Genomic DNA, 22,781 nt, shown 5'->3' with positions numbered 1-22,781 from the left:
CAGAGCAAAACAAAGCAACAAAAGAAAACAAAACAACAATGACAAAAAGAACGACAAAAAAAGAGAAGCTTATAAATAGTTCAAGGTCTGTTTGTTGACCTTTAGGAGTGTTTTCTGGTCAAGTCTGATGGGGTACCACACCCTGGCCCCAGAGTCTATTTTTGGTATTCCTTGGGGACTTTGTTGCTCTGCTCCCCTTGCTGTTCTGTCCGTGTTGTGGGGTCAGATCAGGCGCAATTCCTGCACTGTCTTCAGTCTTGTCCCCTGTATGGCTATGGGGCAGTGAGGGAAGTTGTGTCTCCTAGTGGGGCCAGACCTACAGTCCTCTCTGTGCACGGGCTGCTCTGAGCAAGAATATCATCCTCAATATTGTTAGTTTTTGTTCTTATTCCAGAGGAAATAGGAATAGGAAATGTACTGATGCTTTATACTTTCCATTTCAGAATATTAACAGTGGGAAGACAGAAAAATGTGTGATATGTAATCACATTAAATTAGTCTTTATTAGTGCTTGGACTTTTCCTCCTTGGGGAAGAGGGTTGGGAAAAGGTTTGAGTGTATTTCCCCCACTACTTTTGGCAAATGAGCCCGGCCATGCTTCACTTTAGTTTGTTGTTCTGATTTGCCATCATATTTTATAATGTTATCTGCAGTTCTGCTGAAGGACAGGCACAAGAACAGGCTCTGGTGTGTCATACCGAGAGACGCCAATGTTCAAATTCTATCATTAGTTAATAGCGGTTTATTGGCATCTTGCCATGAGTTTTGATTTCCTTCACTGATGGTTTCAAGATAGAAACATGTAGACAGAAATTCTGTCCCTGACCAACAAGCATTATACTCAGAAGCCTTTGGTAGCAGTTAGAGTACACTTCTCACTAAGAGCCCAAATTGGCCCATTATTAACACCTGTTCACCTACAATCAGAGATGATTATAACTATTACCAAACCCCACTTTTCTCATTCCTTCTCTTGAAGTTGCACAAGGTTTCATGTTTATAGTAAAGAGACTAAAGGGGGAAAGGCTGCTGGATTCTTTCAAAGCTTCTTTCTCAGCAAGTGATTACATTCAGCATTAGTGATCTGAAGGAAATCATTCTAAAAGGAAATCATTTAGCATAATGCCAAAAAGACTAATAGGAATTCATGAATTGAGACATCTTTTTGTGGGCCTGGAAATTATAATAGACAAGGTTAATCTGAAAATGCAGTCTTCATATAAGGGGAATTTTGTGAATCCAGTGAAGACTATGCTTTAATAAATACATTTAATAAATTTTATTTATTTACTTAATAAATAAATAAACCCAATCAAATTACCTCTACATCTCTGCTTATATTGACTGTCAAAAACACAAGGGTGCAGAGTAGAGCCTGCTGGGGGAATCTTAGAGCAGGACAGTGTTTTGCATTGGGTCTTAATATTAATTGTCAAATTCTCATCTTGGATTCCCTGAGAGATTAAAAGCTACTGTATAACGTATGGCTCTTAGTATGTATGTATGCTTGTATGTATATATGTATGTTCGTATTCACCCATCCCTAGCAGTTAACACTGTTAGGCTGAATTTTTACTATACGTAGTTTTCTGCTAATTTCAATATACATCTTCAGTCTATTTGCTACTTTTCATAGATAGCAGAGTGGACTTGAATACAAGTAGGTGATATTCTTTCAAGCAAAGTATGACATCATATATATGGAGGCATGGAGGAGGAGGGCCAAAGAGTGGAGCCTCCATCCAGCTGCAGCACTGGGGCGGCCATGGCATGGTTTCTCATATCAGGTCAGTGCCTTATGGAAGACTCCTGGGCTGAGGCTAGTCCTTGGAGAATACTCTCTCCCTCGGGGCTACCAATTCCAACCAATTCCAAGTAGGCTCCCTAGGGCTGTTGGAGAGCACTGTGCACCCAGAGGCAGCCAATGACACCCCCCACTAGGCTACAGACAGTAAGAAGAGAAAGCATGGCTGTGGTGGAGGAATACTTTGATATGTGTGTGTGGAATATATTCACACATATTCGAGGGGGCTTCTAAAAGCTCTTGGGTAAATGGAGCTGAACGAAACTGGACGTTTCCCATGTATTCTCCGTAGATCCCTAAATATGAGCTATAATATGGTTTTCACACAACGTCCAAATCACACGATGTCCTGTTTCATAGAACATGTGGACATTGAGAGTCGAATATTTGTATGTCAATTAAACTCCACTGGGTCAGCTTGGGTGTCAGTGAGCTGGGTTAGGTTACAGAGAAGAGGAATAGAGGAGAAAGAAAGGGGGAAAAGAGAGGGGAGGGGTGTTTGAGGAAAGGGTCCTAGTCTCTGAAGGCTTTCAAAGAAGAGTTCTGGTCACTAGACTATCTCCCAGGAGGAAATCAAGGATAGCCACAGAAAGAGACCAACTGGAGAAACAAGCATTAGCTGTGACTGAACTAAACCTGCTAGCGAACTAGTTTTCTCCTTGCCCTGAAGAACCAAATAACATATCATTTGCTTGTAAGAGAGTTTGGGTCACACATTCAATAAACACTAGTTCACTTTTGATGATCTATTGACCCCTGGTGGACTGCTAACTACAAAGTAGAAGGTTCAAACCCAGTAGCCATTCCATGGGAGAGATATGGAGCTGTATAGTCCCATAAAGATTTACAAAGCCTCAGAAACCCTATATAGGGTTGCTATGAGTTGACATGGACTTGGCTTGGGTTTGGGTATTTGAGACTATAAAGAGCAAGTACTGTAGAGCTAACAAAAAATAGAGTCCTTCCGAAGAGCTAATAGCTAACTGAATAGACGGAAGATACTTCTAAGATCAAAGTCGGTAGTGCTTCAAACAAGAGACCTGCAAGTCTTGCTTTGTGAAAGAAATTCTGTCTGCTTGTGCTTTGGGGAACAGCTGCTCATTAGGAAATCACTGGGTGCTAACAAACGCAGTCACTAGTTTAAGGGGGGGGGCCCATAGTGTGTGGTATCGCCATGCCCTGAAAGAATATAGTGCAGTCCCCAAGTCCAGTAGAAGAATAGTCAACGTACATCTGTTAGGAAGCGCTCCCGCTCTTGACCATTGGAAAGTCTACAGGCGACTTACTGTTGGTTTCAAGACTCTCACAGAGTTCACTCTGCACCTCGCCATTTGGTCTGTCGTTTCCTTTGGGGATCAGTTTGCTTTGCATGGTGGCTGCTGTCACCACGGCCTTGAAGCTCCTCTTGCGTTTCTGAACGTTCTGCTCTGGATGAAAAATTATAATATAAACCTTGGGCATATAGAGCATGCCCAGAGACACTGAAGCACTTAAACTCATGGAGACAGTGAGTGTTGTTGTCTGGATGTACATCTGAGGAAAGAAGAAGAGAGAAAGAGAATGTGGGTAAGTCTGTTAGAAGAGCAGAGAGCAGTGATTCTCTAAATTGGTTGCAGCTAACGGTGCATCAGAAGGTACTTTCTAGCATCCCCCTTCGTCACAGCCCAAACCAAAACCAAACTCACGGCCGTGGACTCAATGCTGACTCATCGTGACCCTCCTGTGGGTTTCTGAGATTTTAACTGTGTGGGGGAATACAGTCTGGCTTCCACAGAGCTGCTTGCTAGTGGTTTCAAACTTCTAACCAGGAGGCTCTCAGCCCAACACATAGCCATTTTACTACTAGGGCTCCTAGTTATGCCCATGCACTCTTTTCTTCCAACTTGACAGCATGGGCAAGTGAGGCAGTTTTGTTTCTGAAGTCCAATTCCTTCTGCACTCGAGCAAATAACGAAGCAGGATTTCGCTTCTCTTTTAGATTAGAAATAAAAGTCAGAAAGGGGGAAAACCAGGAAGCGAAAGAGAAGCTTTATGGGAAATGATTAACCCTCTGTGCCCCACAGACCTTCTTTAGGAAGGCACTCCAGGTCCGACTGAAATTCTTCTAGCAATGAGCAGAAGCCAAAGCTAAATGCGGTCTGGAGGAAACCGAGCGGGAGGGGCGGACTCGAGAGACTCCCAACCACACAACGCTGTTGGAATTACATCTTTGCATCATTCCTGACACCACCTTCCACAAACCTGGTAAACGGTAAGCATATCGTTCTGACGTTTTCTACAATCTAGAGGAAAAGGAACGCAAGCTGACTGCCATCGAGTCAATTCCAATTCATAGCAACTCTGTGAGGAGAAACATAAAGAGCCTGGTAGTGTAGCGGTTATGCATTGGGCTGCTAACCACAAGGTCAGTAGTTCGAAACCACTGATGGCTCTGAGGGAGAAAGATGAGGCTTCCTACTCCTGTAAAAACCCATAGGGGCAGTTCTAGCCTGTCCTAGAGGGTCTCTATGAATCACCATCGCCTCAATGGCAGTTAGTTTGTTTTGTTTTGGTTTGGTTTTAGAGGTTAACAAGCTGAAAACGGTGTAACCCCACCAAAACTTCATGTTTATGTTTTCATTGTGGTATGGAAGCAGCATTGACAGTGTTTTAATAATTCAATACAAACATGTTTGATCTACTTCCAGATTCCATCTCCCGAGCTCAAACCATCATTTCCCTACATCAGTTGAAGTACCTGGATGCCAAAAAGGCTATGTTGTAAGGCTGGGAATGGCCTCCTCTCATGTGTGATCCATTAATATCTGTTCATTTCAATAATGCCCGCTACAGGGCAGTTCTCATATCTAAACTGGCAGGCCAGTGGGCCCAAAGAAACATTTTCTTTTACAGTAAATGATCAGAGAACACTTGTCCTCAAAGGTGAATCTCGGAGTCCTCCTACTGCTACTCTTCCCAAATTTTCTGGAGAGAAGACATCCTGTAAGAGATGACCAAGGCCTGAGGGACTGGACTGGACGAAGCGTCTGGAGAGCTTCAGGTCAGGTCAGGACAGCGACTGTCCCCTCTGTGCCATCCCACCGTACAGGTGATCTACTTGACTGATTCATTCATCTACCACTAAAGTGGGTCTTGTGGGTGACCCCGCGGTAAATACGGAGTGCACGTCAACACGGCAATCCTACACCAATACTACACCACTGGTTTGTATAAAGTTCACTTCTTCCAGGAAGTCCTCCATGACAAACCTTATTTTAATTACAATCCTTTTGTTTTATTTCTGCTAAGTCCTACCACATTACAAAATGATCACTTTCATTGGTTTAAACTCTACATTTATTCTTAGAAAATAGAAGAACATAGACTACAAAATCCATTAGAGTAGATAAGAGTCCCTGGGTTAATGTGCTTGATGACTAATCCAAAACTCACTATTCAAGTGCACCCAGAGGCATCTCAGAAGAAGGGCCTAGTGAGTTATTTCCAAAACACCAGCCGTTGACATACATGGGAACGGCATAAGTCTGAATTGCTTCCTTCATGAAAAATTTGGTCTTTAGAATTTGCATTCTTTTCCTGATATACTTCTAAGAAACTAAAATTCTAGACACAATAATTAGAAATTGTGCATCATTTTCAGATATGTAAAGAATTTTAGGAACCTTGTGATTTACCCAATGTGGCAGTTACATAATCCGTCAACTTGAGGAAGGGGTAGAGTCTGGCCTGTCAATCAAGTTGCAGCTTGATGACCTCATTTGGGGGTGCAATGGAGATAACTAGCTCCCTGGAGGCCAGACAGACACTCCCTGTGAGACTAGAGCCCTGAAGCTGAAGGAGCCACATGGAGATCCCTGCCAGTGCTGAGATGCTTCTCATTTCAATGGATCCACAAGAGTTTCCACCGACTGGCCTGCGACCTCCCTGCATCTGGTGTCATTGCATGTGTTGCATGTGTCTGAAGTGGAATTTATAGATTGATATTGGACATAGGGGCTAATATTGGACTTAGAGGCTTGATCAGGACTGGGCTGGAATTTTTTCTCAATATTCAATTGCTCTTGTATACAAAGCTCTTTCTTATACACAGGAGTCTATGCATTTGTTCTCTAGTCCACCCAGACTAACACACCCAAACCATATAGAATTTGCTTCACACAATTCCTTCTGTCAAATGAATACATGGTTTGGCTACCGTACATGGCTGACAGTATTTTAACATAAGAAATATAGAGTGTTAAGGTATGGATCCCTGGTCATAGGTTGGGCTCATGGGAACAGCGTCAGTAGAGTTATGGTTCACATACATTCCTCAACAAAGTAATGAATGACTTCAGGTCATGACCTCCCAAACTGCCTGCCAAGAAGGGAAATCCTTGGTTAAATTTGAGCATGCTAAGGACGTATTAAACTTAAGAAGATCCAGATTCAAACACGGATATATGCCTTTAAACCTCTCTAAGCTTTGCCATCTACTTTGAAGGCAACCTATTATTACAAATGCTCATAAGCTTCTCGTGTGTTAGCTAATTCTCTCTGAATTCCTACTTATTCTCAAGCTAGCTGCTGTAAAAACCTATGCAGAAAATAGACTACCGGGAGAGGGCACAGAGATAAGGGGAGAATATAGCCAAGTGTAACCACACACCCACATATCCCAGAGCTACTTAAAGAGGTAACCGTCAGTTTTGTCCTTGACACTGCCAAGCCAATTTAACTTAAAAAGATACAACTCCAGAGGTCAGAATGCTATGAAATTACAGGGACACTCAGAGTGAATAATTGGATTACTATTGTCGGTCTTAATCTGTTTGTCTTTCTGGAATCTAACCTTGTTCCTGATGTGTGCGGTCAAGTCAAATGTGACAGCACAGAATGTAATGACAGAACAGAACTGCCCTACATGGTCTTAGTGAAAACTGGAAGCGAATATGGAATATCAGAGAAGAACTTATTAATTTGTATTATGGTGTTGGTGAAGCATATTGAACATACCATGGGCTCCTAAAGACAAACACATCTGGCTTGGAAGCAGGCAAGGCAGACTGCTCCTTGTAAGCTAAGATAGTGAGACTTCAACTCAAGTACTTTGGACAAGTCATCAGAAGGGATCAGGCCCTGAAGATGGACATCAAGCGTGGCAAAAAGGTAGGTCGGTGAAAAAAAGACCCTCAAACACAGCAGTGCTTGTAAAGAAGGCACACAGGGTCTCCATGAGTTAGAACTGACTAGATAGCATCTACCAAGCCCGACACGGGATTTCATAAGCAGTGATTGTTATAGAAGCAGGGTGTCAGGTTTTTTTCTCCTGAGGAGCTGCTGGTGGGTTTGAACATCCCACCTTTAGGGCTGCAGCTCAGTGTTTAATCATTCAGTCACCAGGCTTCCTTATACTAGTTCCAATAGCGTATATTTTTGAAAATCTTATAAACTGTCTCCACTACCATAAATATATATGATAGTTTATTCATACTAATTTCAGTAAGAGATAGTAAATTAAATCTTGCTAAATATTCAGCATGAAGAATATTCTGGAATACTAACTTCCACCTCAAATATATTACTGTAGTCTATCTTTTTATTGCACCAACTCATGAAAAGCTATAATAAACACAAACATGAGCATTAAACAGTACTATGCTTCCTGCGCCAAATTCTCCATTAGGCATGAAGCTCTGAGATCACACCAAAGTGCTGACCATATTTATGTAGTATCTTAATGCTTTTCTGAATTTTAAAATGTGACTTCAGTACAGGAGGCCAAACAAAAGCATACCCCAAATCCAGATTCCGACAGTGGCCTAGAACTTATTACAGGGACTTGGGCCATAAGTAGACAAACTTTCTGAGCTTCATCTTTGAATATTTAATGAAATGAAAAAGTGATGCTTGTTAGAACCTCATTGAAATCTATTAGAGCAAAACTAACCAAGAATAAAAATGAAATGAAAGGCCACCACCCTCATTCTAAAGAAATGAAACCTTGACCCATAATGGTTTAAAAGATTCTGAATATCAACGACACTTTTAAGAAGAAATGGAGAGACTACTGTAAAATATGATAAATGAGTCCTTCATTCCAAAGGACTAGTGTTTTTGTTTACCTACAGCAAATCAAGTAGGCACTCTGGTGGCAGAGCAGTCACTTGCTGGGCTGCTAACCTCCAGGGTGGACATCACCAGTTGATCCCTGAAAGAAAGATGAAGAGTTCTCCTCCCATGAAGGGTCACCGTCTGTGGAACCCACAGGGACTCATCTACTCTGCCCTAGAGGGTTGCTATGAGTCGGAAATCCACTCGATGACTTTAACGTTTTTGAGGAAATCAAAGTCCTCAGCCATCAGTATGGATTTCAACTCAGTGTCAAGGAAACCAGAAAACACTCACAAATGGGAAAATGAACATCATCGTCATAAACAGAGAAATGATACAAGTTGTCAAGGATTTCAGTTCGCTTGCATCCAGCTACATATGACATTGGGCACATCGACTGCACAAGAACTCTTTAAAGTATTGTAGAACAAGGACGTCACTGTGAGGACCACAGTGTGCACATGACGCAAGTCGTGGTGTTCTCCATTGCCCCATAGGCATGAGGAAATTGGACACACACAAGGAAGACTGTAGAGGAACTGATAAAGCTGAATCTGGTGTTGGTGAAGAACAGTGAAAGTATCGTGGATTGTCAGAATAATAAACAAATCTGCTTTGGGAAGACAGGCAGAATACTGCTCAGAAAGAAGGATAATGAGACTTCTCCTCACCCACGTTGGACATGTTCCTCAGGAGAGACTCACTCACTCACTGCCACAGTGTCCATGACAATGCACAGTGTAAGCAGTCCTTGGAAAAGGGCATCAGGCTCGCTAAAGTCTAGGGTCAGCCAACAAAGAGGAAGAATATGAAGGAGACGGATCAACACTGGTTTCAACAATGGGCTCAAACCTACCAATTGTGAGGGTGAGGCAGTGTTTGGGTCTGCTGTTCACAGGGTGCCTGCCAGTTGGAACAGACTTGATGGCCCCTAACACCAACCACACAAGAGACCAAGGATGATTCTAATTCCTTGGGCCTTGCAGGGAAGAAGCCTATGGTTTGAATTTTGGCCCAATATAAACTCAGTGAACTTCTTTTCCTGTTATCTATGAAGTATGGCTGCGACTACTCTTCTCATGGAGTTAGCAAACTGAATGACAGGAACTTCATTACATGTCTGGAGTCTCTGGTGTGGGTGCCCTCAAATCCTCATGTGTCAGTTCTGACTCAGAGCAACCCTGTACCACAAAACTAAACCCCTCTCAGTCTTCTGCCATCCTCACAATTGTCCTAATGCTTGAGCCCATCATTGCAGCCCCTGGTTCAACCTATCATGTCAGGGGCCTGCCTCTTGGCTGATGCCCCCCTGCTTTATCAAGCACGATGTCCCTTTCCAGGGACTGGTTACAACAGACAACAGATCCAAAGTACGTGAGATGGAGTCATGCCATCCTTGCTCCTAAGGAAGAGTCGGTGGTACTTCTTCCAAGACATAGTCTCCGGGCAGTGCAAATGATTAATGCACTTGGTTGCTCACAGAAAGGTTGGAGCTTTGAGTTGATCCAGAGACGGCTTGAAAGAAATGTCTGGCATTCTGCCTCCCCCAACTCAGCCATTGGAAATCCCATGGGCTGCGGGTCTACTCTGAGACACATGGAGTTGTCGAGGGGCAGGGTTGACTGGGCAGCCACTGCTTCTATAAATGTAATAGGCACAAAATAGCGTCTCAGCAAAGTACCTCCCCAACAGCCCTGCTTCCAGGGCTCTAACAAAGCACCTTGCCAGGGGCACAGGACAAGAGCCCACCTGCAGTTGCTGTTAGCTATCACCAAGATAGTTCCAATTCATGGAGACCCCTTGTGAAGGAGGAGATCTGCCCCGGAGGGCTTTCTACACATTCATCTCTCATGACACGCATCTCCCGATGGCTCTTCTACAGAGCGGCAGGCTTGAACTGGCAACCTTTCAGTGTACAGCCCAGAATGTAATGGGTAGTTGTACCATCTGGGCTGTTTATCATCAGTCATCTAACCCAGATAGCTGGGTTTAGTGAGCAGCAAGTAGCCATGCTATGTCTCTCCACTGTCCAGGCAAAGGTATTTGTAATGCAGGCCCAGTGAACCCACGCTCAGGAGCCAACTCTATTTGCTGACGTGAAGGCCGTACCCGCTGTCTGGGCTGCACTCCTAGAATAACACACCATCTAGCTGTCTTGAAGGAACCGCTCAGCTGAACGCAGGCGGGGGGGATGTCGACTCCCTCCATCAGACATAAAGCTGTTGAGAGGTGCTAACAATGATCCTGAAGAGCTGACTGATAGCCTTCTCTTCACAGCTTCCTTTTATTTTTCCTGCTTCCCTACCCCCACCTCCCCACCCCCAGCACTCTAACATACAGACCCCAGTGGGGGAGGAAGTCTCTTTTCTCCCACAGCCACCGGTGGCCTGTCCCCTCCATGCCCTGTGGACATTTTGAACCGGAAACCGGCAGCAGCACGGAGGCAGAGTCGAGCAATGTCTGCACAAGCCGAGGGGCTGTTGGCATGATGAAGCAGCCTAACATGACATCCTCGCCGGGGCCTATTACGGGGCTCCTCTTCATTGTCTCCAGGGGTCACTATGCACACCCAGCCCTCCCCAATGCAGGTCATGGCTTGGCATCGCTATAGCCTCCAGGACCCAGGAGGAGGGAGGCAGTTTTATTAGCTCAGGAGAAAGGTTAGTCTTTTACTCTCGAACGGCCACTCACACGCCGACCTCCATGGACTTTGCTGACCCTCAGCCTGGTAGGGGTGCGACCTCCATGGACTTTGCTGACCCTCAGCCTGGTAGGGGTGCAACCCTTCATAACGCAGGGAATGGGCTCTGAGACCGAATACTCAAGATAGGTTTCCACCATGTGATCAGAAACAGATTCATCGTTAATCCCCCACCAATTCTCCCTCTGGCTCTGGGTGGTATCTTCTCATCCCTCTGTTACACGCAGCCAGGGTCCCCTTGGGCTGCATTAGTGCAGCTGGGCCGGCTAGAAAGCCTCTTTGCACTTAAAGCTTGCCTCTCTCTATGTCTGTTACCTGTCTCCTCATTTGGGCGCCTGCCAGTGTACCACCTACATACAACACAGATTGTGTTCTGCTTTTCTTAACAAATAAAAGTGTCAGGGTTTCAGAATCACAACCTCAGGAACTACCTAAAGAGCAAAAGAACCCACTCTTGTTGAGTTGCTTCTGACCCTTAGTGACCCTATAGGAGAGAGTCCTAGCATGGCCGAGGCTGGAAATCTTCACCACGGCAGACGGCCGCACCTCCCTCCTAGAGAGCAGCCGGAGAGTTGGAACCTTTAAACTAAGTTAGTCACCAAGCACGTAACTGCTGCGCCATCAGGTCTCCCCAATAACCATCAGCACTCACACTCTCTGCTGTCAAGCCTATGCCGACTCATAGGGACCCTGTAGGACAGGGTAGGACAGCACCTGAGGGTTTTAAAGATTGTAATTGTTCCTGGGAGTAGAAAGCTTCCTCTTTCTCCTTTGGAGTGGTTGGTGGTTTTGAACTGCTCACCTTGTGGTTAGCAGCCCAGAACGTGATCCATTATGACACCAGGGCCAATTGTTATGATTATTTCAGTTAAAGAAATTTACAGAGAAACAGTGGAATGGCCTTGTGGGTGATAGGAGTCCCCAATTGATCCAACAATGATTTTTTTGAAAAAGGGAGCCTGCGTTGTCCATTGTCACAAATTACACAGCTGGTATTACCTCAATATCAGCTGTGAGCTTTTCTCAGTATTTGAACTTCTCTCAAGGAATTCCATTTTCTTGGATACCCGACAGTCATCTACCTAAAGCTGAACAGGTCTCTGGTGCTCTACCTTAACCACTAACTCCAGGCGAGCCTTTCTCAGTTAACTTCACCTTTCTGATTTTGGGGAGGGGGCAGAACTCTTGACATCCCTCTTAAACACTGTTACGAGTTCAACTGTGTCCACCAACTTGCGTGTTGCAATCCTAACCCTTGGGTGCCATCCTGCTGGGGACTGGAGGTTTCCGGTTTTGTTCAGAGGTTTGTGTCCATGTTAGCAGGTATCCTGCCTGGGAACACTTCTGAGTTGGGAACAGCAGCACAGACAAGAAAACAGCAGGAACAATGGGGAGCATCCCCCTCCCAATTTCATTCTACCCTTGGCTGCCGTTGCTGTTGTGAGAGGTCACCATGTCCATGTGGACTCCATGTGACAGAGCAGAAGTGTCCGGAAAGTTTTCGAGGCTGGAATCTTCATGGGGTACACTGATCGTTTTTTTCCCTCCCACTACTAGGTGAATACGAATGGAAAACTCTCAGTTATCAGCTTTATGCTTAACCACTGTGCCCCAGGGTCCCTTAATTTGTTCCTTAACATCTAATATATTCTAACATGTTGGTCCATCTATTTCACTTATTTAAAGTTTGAGGGGGTGACAAAGAGCACATGAGAATATAGGATTAAAAGGAGGGGAATTTCCCACATTTCAGAGTCCCCAAGTAGTGTCTATTTCTCAAATTGGAATGCAGATTCCCTGAGTGCAGGGATCTTTACTTCCTGGGATCAGTGCTGTCTGTAATCTCAGCATCTAGAATATTTCCCAAATGAAATAAAGTGTGTGTTCACTTAAAGTGGCATAGTGTTACTTGCGAATATATTAATTAAGAGAAATTACACGTGCAATCCCACATATACTTACTGGGCGTAGTGAGACCAGGTTCAGAGATGAATGTAGCATTAACCAGTAAATACAACAGTAACTTTTCCAAGGACAGGAAAACTCAAGTGTTAGAAAGCTTAAGTGCTTCTATGCAAGCAAGGACAGATATTAGATTTACAATGAATCTTTATAATTAAATTGAAGTGATACTGGATATTTGAGACAGTAAAATAACTGTCATTCAAGAAAACCCAACAGGAATTTTCTAAATAAGGCAGACGTTTTAAAAGTACAGCATTTAGTAAAATATAGTCCTTAATTTTCAATTATTTTAAAGGAGTATCATTTATAGAAACATAATTTTAAAAATTGCACAGAGCACTGTTGTATTTTCCCCCGAGGAATATGCAAATGAACATGGCCATCTGCATGTTGAGCGCTGGTTGGTTTTTCTGTCACTGGTGTTTTTTTCATGATTCCCACGGACTCTTGCTTACCTATTGGCTCCTGGCTCTGTTGTTTTGTGACAGCGTGGTCAAAGCTGAGAATAAGATGAAGAGAGCTCACTTCCTGACACCGTCATGCCGGGCTGACCCATGTCTTACTCTTCTACCAGTGGGGCTCCAACTCCTTATGTTGAGCCTCAACCATCAGATGACTCATAATTAGCAGCCAGGTTCCAAAGAGATCGGGGCCTGGAGGGTGTAGGGGTTACCAGTTGGGCTGTGGTATAGATCGGTGAGGTGTTTCAAACCACCCGCTGCTCCGAGGAAGAAAGAAGCATCTTTCTATTCATGTGAACAGTCTTGGAAACTCACGGGCTGTTCGATAGGGGAGCTACGAGTCGGCATCACCTGAGGGCAGTACGTTTGGTTTCCAAAGTGACGGGGACCAGACATGGATGTTTACTGAACTGTCAACCAGAAGGCTGAGAGCTCACTTCACTTTTAGGAAAACCAGTTTTGTTTTGTTTTTAAAGCTCACTTTGCTTTTTACCCTATTAATTCTTATCACCTTCCGGGTGCTTTGTAACTGCTTTTCCACAATAGACTGCTCTAGGCCCACCGCCTTCCTCTCTAGCTCTTCCCTGCACTCTGCATCTCAGCTGGGACTTCACTCTTCCTAAGACTATTTCTTCCCCTACAATATTCTTCAGGATAAGCTTGGCACATTCCTTGCACCTCTTTGCTACATCAAGATCATTACAAATTCATTTTTTCCTCGAGTATCTACCTTTGAGGGGTCATAGCACTTGTATGTCTTCTCTCATACTTGCTCTCTATGCTATTATTTGCCTGATTCATGGGAGAAAGTCCTACCTCAAACAATGTAGGTGCCTTGGAAGAATTCCACATGCAGGTACATGATTGTTCAAGCCACGTGATCATTTGCCTTATTGATGGAGGAAATTCTGGCCCCAAGGGAGGTCCGTGTTTTGGATGACTTCCACATGCATGTGCATGGTTGCTCCAGTCTCACTTCCTCCGTTCCTTGTTTCCAATAGCATTACCTTTCCTGCATATCACATGCTCGCGCTCAGGATGACAGCCTGGGTCTTGAATGATATGTTTAGCTTCTTGTAACACGTTTTAGAAATGTACTTTGTTTTATATTTGGATATGGCGCTGTTTAAATTATACTGTATCTTTCCTTTGAGTTACTCCATCTTTGACTCAGAATAAGTATAAAGGGCTCTGCGTGTATGGGCTCCAGTGATGCAAACATTGTTGCCTCAGACTGACAAGCTGTTAACATGCAGAAGGAATGGCTAGCTCTCATTTCTCACAAGGCAATTCCTTTATGGTAATGTCTTGCTGGATAGCCTATTAAGAAACCAGAATTAATGTAAATTTGTACAGGGACCTTTTGCAATAAAACTGGTTATGACTTGTTCCAAGTATTTCACAATTGGGGCTATTAAGTCTGACCATAGTTCACCATGACAGAATGCGAACACCCACGGATGAAAATGCAAATACTAAATAATATCATTATATTTTTCTAAGCAATAAAAAGATAGACAAATATATTATCCAATAAAGAATGTGCAGTCATAATAACTGCTTTGTATATTATAGTATCAACATTTTAATAAAATACTCTATATTCAAAAATGATTTTCATCTACATATTGTTATGTTAACTGCCAGCAACCCAACAATACACTCACTCCATACTTCTGGACCTGGTTACATGCCAAGACTAGCTCATTAAGTGAAAATCAATGTCCTGTGAAATGGAAGACAGCCAGATCTGATCACAAAATGGAAGATGATTACATCATTATACACTTGCCAAATTACATCGCACGTAGCTGCAAAACTACTGAGGATTACGGCTCAGTGCCTGGACCCAGAACTTTAAACACCCAGCTGGTGTTACTCTGGCCTCACCCCCTGGCATTCATACTGCTAACCTGTCATCAATGCACACAATACTCAGAGTAGACATTTTATTAAGATTGCCTATGTTAAATGTCTGAGGATTAGATGGTTGATAAGTGAGGAACAAGTATATTCTCCATTATTTTCATTGTACATTTCCTGGACTTCAGCTAGGTAATGGGTTAAATAGACCTTTGTAGTTGGCATAAAGAAAACACCATATATAATGTAGTATATATAACATAGTACTAAAAACATCACAAATCAATTTGTAAACAGAATGCTAGAACATTAAATTACTTTTAAGTTGAAGGACCATCTGGATGCTATTATTACAACTGCGTTCCCGGGAGTAGGAATAGAGATTTGTGCGGATACATTATTCCACTGGTAAATCTCATAGACTGGGTTTCCAAGTATGTTCAAACTGTTGATGCTTGCTTAAGTCTTCATAATAATTGCACCCATGTGAAACCTTTAATTGTCACGGAGGAAATACCACTGGGTACTGTTTCTTGTAACATTAGGGAGATAATGGTGCAACGCTTTATTTTTTTTTCCTTCTGCTTTATCAAGTCTTCAGGGATACTTCAAGTAAAGTCCTATAAATAGAGAAGTTTACCAAGGAGAAAATGATGAGAAAAGTACGGGCATTTAAAACATCTTAATAGATAAAAACCATGTGGATCAGGCAGCGAAGAGACACGAAACTGAATGCTCTTCTTTGTGATGGAGGGGTAAGCACTTGGCTGCTTCTGAAAGGCTAGCAGTTCTGTAGGAGAAAAGCCTGGCGGTCTGTCCCTGTAAAGACGGCAGCCTGGGACACCCTATGGGATGTTCTCCACTGCCCTGAAGGGTTGCCAAGAGTCAGAATGATCTCAGTGGCACAAACACCACCACAACGTTCCGTGGGTAGATTTGACTCTGAAGACTTTAGGACAAGACACCAAAATGCATGTGTACTTTCTCCCCGAACTCTCTCCTCTTTTTGCTGAATGGGCGTGTATAACAACAAGGCACTGGAGGAAAGCAAGGAGACCTAGGGACACTGTGAGTTAGGTGTTTGGCAGCTAACCGAAAGGTTGGCAGTTCAAATCCATCAACAGCTTCACAGGAGAAAGATAAGGCTGTCTACTCCCATACAGATGTACAGTTTTAGAAACCCTATGTAGGGCTGCTATGAGTTGGAATTGACTCAACGGCAGAGGGTTGGTGGATAACAAAGCTACACAACAGAAGAAGTGGGGATTCTGGATTCACTGCATAGAGGTGTGTAGCCAGCCAACTGGAAGTCACCTGAGACAGGTGTGTGAGTGAGATAGGAAACGGTCTACCCAGAACACCGACTATGAGTTATTTTTTGACAGGTAGTAAATTTGAATTAAGCAACTGGTTACTTAGCTGTTTTGACCAGTGTGTGACGACTGAACAGGGTAAAGGACTGTTTCTATGGCTACAGAAGGAAAAGGAAGCTAGGGTACCCTCAGATGGATTGTAATGATGACCTTAGTCACATCATTACCATGTTCTGACAAAATGACCAGTCTATAAAGTGGAATCCCAAACCAATACACGTATTCCTAGATTCAGTGACCTTTGGTTAAGGAAAAAGGGCCAAGTTAGCATTTCTATTAAATTTTCAAGGAAAAAATATCCTTTCATATTGGCTTCAGTACCTGAGGGAGTTCAGAGAGAAAGGAGCCTGTAGAACTCAGGGCATCCAAAAGGAAGCAGGGCTGTCAAATTAACAGTCTAAACTCCTAACATCAGCAGCTTCTCACTGGTGCCTCGGTACGGCTTTCTCTTCTGACCTCTTTCCCTCAGTGCGTTCCTGTTTGACACTGCCTCTAACCAACTTCTTTGTCCCGAGAATCGACTACCTCCAATCTCTGAATATCTCAGAAAGAAAAAATATCCAGCTACAGAATTCTCCTTGATAGTTCTCCTCTCACAGAAAACTTTTGACAAGTTCTATAACTTTTCTCTGTTGCTTTGTCCTTATTACGTCTCCAGTAAGATCCTAACTCTTTATCATTTCCTGAATTCTGGTTGTCGATTATTCATGGTCTTCCATCCCTAGTGGTGCAATCGTTACGTACTTGGCTGCTCCTTTACAGGGTGGCAGTTGGCACTCATGAGCTGCCACATGGGAGAAAGATGTGCCAGTCTGACTCTGCAAGACTGCAGGTTTGAAAACCCTATGCCACAGCTCCACTCTGTCCTGTAGGGTGGCCATGAGTCAGAATCAACTTGCTGGCAACATTTTTGGTTTGTGTTTCAACATTATAACTATACATTATTATTATTTTCTTCGCCTCTCAGGTACTCTCCAGTCTTCTGAGACTCAGTCTCTTTGGCCAGACTTCAGGCTGCAGGAGTGAAGGGTCTTACTTTCCTCAACCTGCCTAAAGCTGCTGCATTCCTAAGTGGACCAAGACAATCGAGTCCTTATCCTTTTAGCCGTCCTTTCTCACCACCCATAAATTGTGATGAAGTGAAGTAAGCAAGTCATACTCCATGTCATTTATTAACCAGACATAATTATAGAACTATGATTGGATGAGGGATTGGAGACTCTTTGGACATGATAAATAGTAAAAGCTAATTACCCTCATAGGGAATGTTTCTTGTCTTTGATGTAAGGAATATCTTAATGAGTTCTAAAATAATTTTATTGAGAGTGTAATAATTGAAAAATCTTTTCAAAGATACATTTAAGTAAATACATAGTTATATGCTGTTCATTTTGTAAATGTTTTGAAATTAAAACTTTTTTTAACATGCAGAATTATGAAGAAATAAGATCCAGGAGCAGCAGAGTACATGCAAGACTCTTTATCAGAGAGGACAGAGAGATAAAACTTTTCCCCAAAGCAGGCACTATGAACTTGGACTGACAGTTTCCTAAATGGGAGAGAGTAGATATCTGATTGTCAATGCTAACCATCTGAGGTATTTCTGTCATAGCAGAATACGATAGTCAAGAAACTCTTTGCAAAGATATGTTGTCATTAGGCGATATTAAATCAGTTCTAACTCATAGTGACCCTTTATACAACAGAATGAAACAGTGGCCGGACCTCCACCATCCTCACAATTGCTATGATGTTTGGGCCTATTTTTGCAGCCACTGGGTCATTCCATGTCCTCAAGGGCCTTCACCTTTTTTGCTGCCCCTCTATTTTTCCTAGCATGATGTCCTTCTCCAAGGAGTGGTCTCTCTTGTTAATTTGTTCGAAGTTTGTGTGTGTATCTATCTGTCTGCATATATGCTTATTTGTTGTTAATTTTGAAACTGTTTTAAATACTAGTTTGCACTTACCAATATAAGTACGTAAGGACAACCAAAAATTCTTTATATAATGTACCTAATTTTAAAAGAGACCAAAAGATGCATTGCATTGGGTAAATCTGCTGCACAAAAATCCATTAGGTTATTGGAGAGCCATGTCTATCCATATAAGACAGGCAGCATAACTAACCTCCAGGAGAAAACAACAGGGCTGACAGGTCCAGGGGGATATGGGAGAGGAGGAGGTGGGAGAAAGGGAGCGGGGAGCCAACAAACCCAGAGACAAAGGAACAATAAGAGATCTAAAATCGATGGTGAGGAGAGCGTAGAAGGCCTGGTTGATCAAGTGCAATGTAGCCTAGAGAAAGTACTGAAAGTTGAATGAAGGTTGAACATGATAGGGACAGGAGGAAAGTAAAAAGAAATAAAGGACATAACTAAGAAGCAAAAGACATTTATAGAGGTATAAATATAGGCATGCACATATGTAAATATATAAATATGTTAATAGGTCTATGTATATATACTTAAAAGTTAAGTATTAAGGTAGCAGATGGGCACTGGGACTCAACTCAAGTACTCCTTAAAAGCAAGATCACTCTATTCTAATAACTTGGCATTCTGTGATGCTCACCTTCCCGAAAGGATTGCTAAAGCCAAAATGGATGCATAAGCAAGCATGGTGAAGAAAGCTGATGGTGCCCGGCAGTTAAATGAAATAGCATCTCGGGTCTTAAAGGCTTGCAGTTAAACAAGCAGCCATATAGCTGAGAAGCAACAAGGCCACATGGAAGAAACACACCAGCCTGTGTGATCATGAGGGGTAGATTGGATCAGGTATCAGACATCAGAAGACCCCAAACAAACAAATATATTGATGCAAATGATGAGGGTCAGAAAGGAGACCCAAAGCCCATTTGTAGACAATTGGACATTCCCTCACAGAAGGGTCACAAGGAAGGAATTAGTCAGTCAGGGTGCAGAATAGCACCAACAAACCATAACGGTCCTCTACACCTTTAACACTTCCTCCCCACCCACTATCATGACCCCAGTTTGACCATATAAATCAGGCTAGACCAGTGCACATACACTGCTAAAGCTAAGAGTTCTTGACAAACAGAACCCAGGACAGATAAACCCCTCAGATACCATAAGGGTAAGGGAAAGGTGGAGGGATAAGGGGCGAAACGGGGAACCAACTACAATGATTGATGTATACCCCCACCCCCAACGGGGATGAACAACAGAAACATGGGAGAAGGAAAACAGCAGATGGTGTAAAATATGAAAATAATAATTTATAATTTCTTAGGGATCCATGAGGGTGGGAGGGTGGGGGAAGGGAGGGAAAAATAGGAGTTAATACCAAGGGCTCAAACAGAAAATGTTTTGAAAATGATGATGGCAAAATATGCACAAATGAATTTGATACTATTGATGTATGGATTGTGATAAGAGCTGTAAGAACCCCCAATAAAATGATTTCAAAAAAACTATATATATATTTAAGAGCAAGGATGTTACTTTGAGGACTACGGTGTGCCTGACCTGTGCCACGTTATTCTCCATTGCTTCGCGTGCATGTGAAAACTGGACATCGAATAAGGAAGATCAACGAAGAATTAATGCATTTGAACTGTGATGCCGGAGAAGAGCAGTGAAAGTCGCATGGGTTGCTGAAACGACAATCTGATCTGCCTTGGAAGAAGTAAGACCAGAGGGCTCCTTAGAGGCAAGCAGGGCAAGACTTAGGCTTAGGTATTTGGGACCTATTGTCAGGAGAGACCAGATCCTGGAGAAGGACATTGTGCTTGGTAAAATGGAGAGACAGCACAGGTGGGGAAGGACCTCGGTGAGATGGACTGATACAGTGCCTGCATCAATGGGCTCAGGCACGGGAACAATTGTGAGCATGGCATGGGGCGGGGCAGTGCTCTGTTCTCTTGTGTATAGGCTAGCTGTGGATGGCAGCTGACTCGATGGCACTTAACAACAACAACTGTGAAAGATGGATACTTTGAACCTGTACGTGACAACCTCTTTTATATGATTCTTGACTTTTAGTACAAGATAAGGTAAGAGTATTCCACCAGATCTCTAAAATGCACAATATTTGATAAACGTCGCTACTGAGACTAGATGTCATTGAGTCCATTCCAACTCCTAGAGAGACAGTGTGCCACAAAACCAGACACTGCCAGGTCCGGCACCACTCTCACAATTGTTATGCTTGAGACCAGTGTTCCAGCCATCTGTCAATGCAGCTCATTGAAGGGCGTCTTCTTTGGTGACTCTCCGCTTTGCCAAACATGATGTCCTTTCCAGGGACCTCCTCATAAATTGTCCAAAATATGTGAAATGAAGTCTTGTCATCTTTGCATTTCAGGGACATTCTGACTGTACTTCTTCCAAGTCAGGTTTGTTCTTTCTGGCAGTCTCTTCTAGGACATTCCTGACCAACACAATAAACACATCCGTCCTCCTGTGAGCTTTCTTATTCAGTGCCCAGCTGTCATGTGTATGAGGCAATTGAAAATATCAAGGCTTGAGACAAATCATGGTCCTCAACATGACAACCTTGCTCTTCAGTACTTTAAAGAGGTTGTGTTAGTCTGGGTACTTTAGAGACACAAATCCACAGAAACTCATGTATAAGAGGGAGTTTTATATAAAGGGTAATTGCACATCAAGAATAGATCCCAACCCAGTGCTGTCTAAGCCTACAAGTCCAACATTAGTGATATATACAATACCAATCCACAAAGTCTTCCTCCATCTCACAAAACACACGCAATGATGCCAACTATAGGAGGAAAGCCGGATCAGTGAACGAGTAAGCATCTCAGCACTAGCAGGGGTGTCCGTCCATACAGCTGCTCCAGCACCCAGGGCTGCATTGGGATAGGTCCATGTGGCTTCTCCTCAGGGATGTCTTGCAGGAAGTAAGCCTTGCCAGCTGAGGCAGGGAACTGGCTAAGGCAGCTTCACCCTGGTCTGACCATCACAAAGCAAGAAACCCGATAACTAGATAGGTGAGGCTCACCGAACCCTTTATCTCTCTGCCCTTTGATTAACCCCACGTGTTTATCAGCCAGGTTGGCAGCATAAAGTTTAACTATCTCAGAGGTCTTGTGCAGCAGATTTGCCATACATGCTTTGACTTCTTGACTGCCACTTCCTAAATGGTTTTGGATCCAAGCAAAATGAAATCCTTGACAGCTCCATTCTTTTCTTGGCTTATCCTGATCTGTTTATTGGTTCAACTATATTTCTATTTCCTTTACATTGAGCTGTAATCCATACTAAGGACTACATTCCTTGATCTTCTTCAATCAGGGTTTCAAGTCCTCTTGGCTTTCAGCAAGAAAGGCTGTGTCCTCTGCCACCACAGGATTGGCATGAGCCTCCTCCAGTTCTGATGCATGTTCTTCACACAGCACATTTCTTGGATTATTTGCTAGTGTGTACACTGAACAAGCACGGTGAATTACTGCTGCTTAGTCTATGTACACGTTCCACATAAGTAAAATGAAGAATTCTGAAATTCCCATTTTTCACATAATTACCCGTAGTTTGTTATGATCCACATAGATGAATGCCTTTGCCTACTCAGTAAAATACAAATAAACACCGTTCCAGTGTTCTCTGCTTTCAGCGTAGATGGCATCAGTAATGATACCCCTTACTCCATGTCCTTTTGCAAATAAGGCTTGAATTTCTGACAGCTCCTTGTTAATGCACTCTTACAAAAGTGGGTTTTTTTTAAGGGGGGAGGCAGTACATTTTGTTTTACATTTATATTATCTTCTGCAAAACTTTTTTAGAATGTGAAATTAAAAATATGATTTGTTGATTTCTGCATTCTATCGAATCACTGTTCTTAGAGTGAGCACAGATATGGTTCTCTTCCAGTTGTTTGGCCAGGTTTCTTGGCACAGACTGGTCTGTCATTTCAGGGTTGTATCAACAGTTTGTTGAAACATTTCAACTAGTATTCCATCCATTCTTAGGGCACTGTTTCTCATTTGTTCCTTCAGTATGGTTTGTACTTCCTCCTTTAACACCATTGGTACTCGATCATGTACTACTGCTTGAATTTAAGAAGCATGGATTATCAGAAAAGCAAATCTGTTTTGGAAGTACAGCCAGAATGTTCCTTAGGCAATGAAGATGGCAAGACTCTCTTACATACGTTAGAAAATTTATAAGGAGGGAGCAGCCCCTGAAAAAGGACATCATGCTTGGTAAGGTGTGGCATCAACAAAGAAGAAATCCCTCCGTGAGGTGCACTGACACAATGGCTGAAGTACTAATCTCAAACGTAACAACTAGGAGGATGGTGCAGGATGGGACAGGATTTGCTCTGTCGAATCCAGTCTGTGGAGCTCTAGGAGCTGGAGCCGACGTGGTGGCATCTAGTAACAGCAACTTTCAATCAAAATATAAGATACAATAATAATTGATAAATTATCTAGGGTGCATGGGGGAGAGGGGAGGAGGAAGGGAGGGGGAAGGGAAAAAAGGAAAATGAGCTGATTCCGGGAACCCAAGAGGAAAGCGAAATTTGGGAATAATGAGGGC

The 22,781-nt window shown here is 43.1% G+C and overlaps 1 protein-coding gene across 2 annotated transcripts in view; it reads right to left on the bottom strand.

The window, feature by feature from the left end:
* GRM8 (glutamate metabotropic receptor 8) overlaps positions 1-22,781 on the bottom strand; it is a 939,770-nt gene that overhangs the window by 6,519 nt on the left and 910,470 nt on the right. Inside the window, exon 9 of one of the 2 annotated variants that reach the window (XM_004707786.3) lies at positions 3,036-3,337. In XM_004707786.3, the coding sequence (XP_004707843.1) occupies positions 3,041-3,337 (297 nt within the window). In that variant the 3' untranslated portion in view covers positions 3,036-3,040. The remainder of the gene's footprint in view (positions 1-3,035; positions 3,338-22,781) is intronic. The other variant, XM_004707785.3, reaches the window with a different exon arrangement.

Source organism: Echinops telfairi, unplaced genomic scaffold (genome assembly GCF_000313985.2).
Source record: "Echinops telfairi isolate 266 unplaced genomic scaffold, ASM31398v2 ScPeMD7_23;HRSCAF=83, whole genome shotgun sequence".
Lineage (NCBI taxonomy): Eukaryota > Metazoa > Chordata > Mammalia > Afrosoricida > Tenrecidae > Echinops > Echinops telfairi.
Note: the sequence above shows the minus strand (reverse complement) of the source record. Positions and strands in the feature narration are given on the sequence as shown.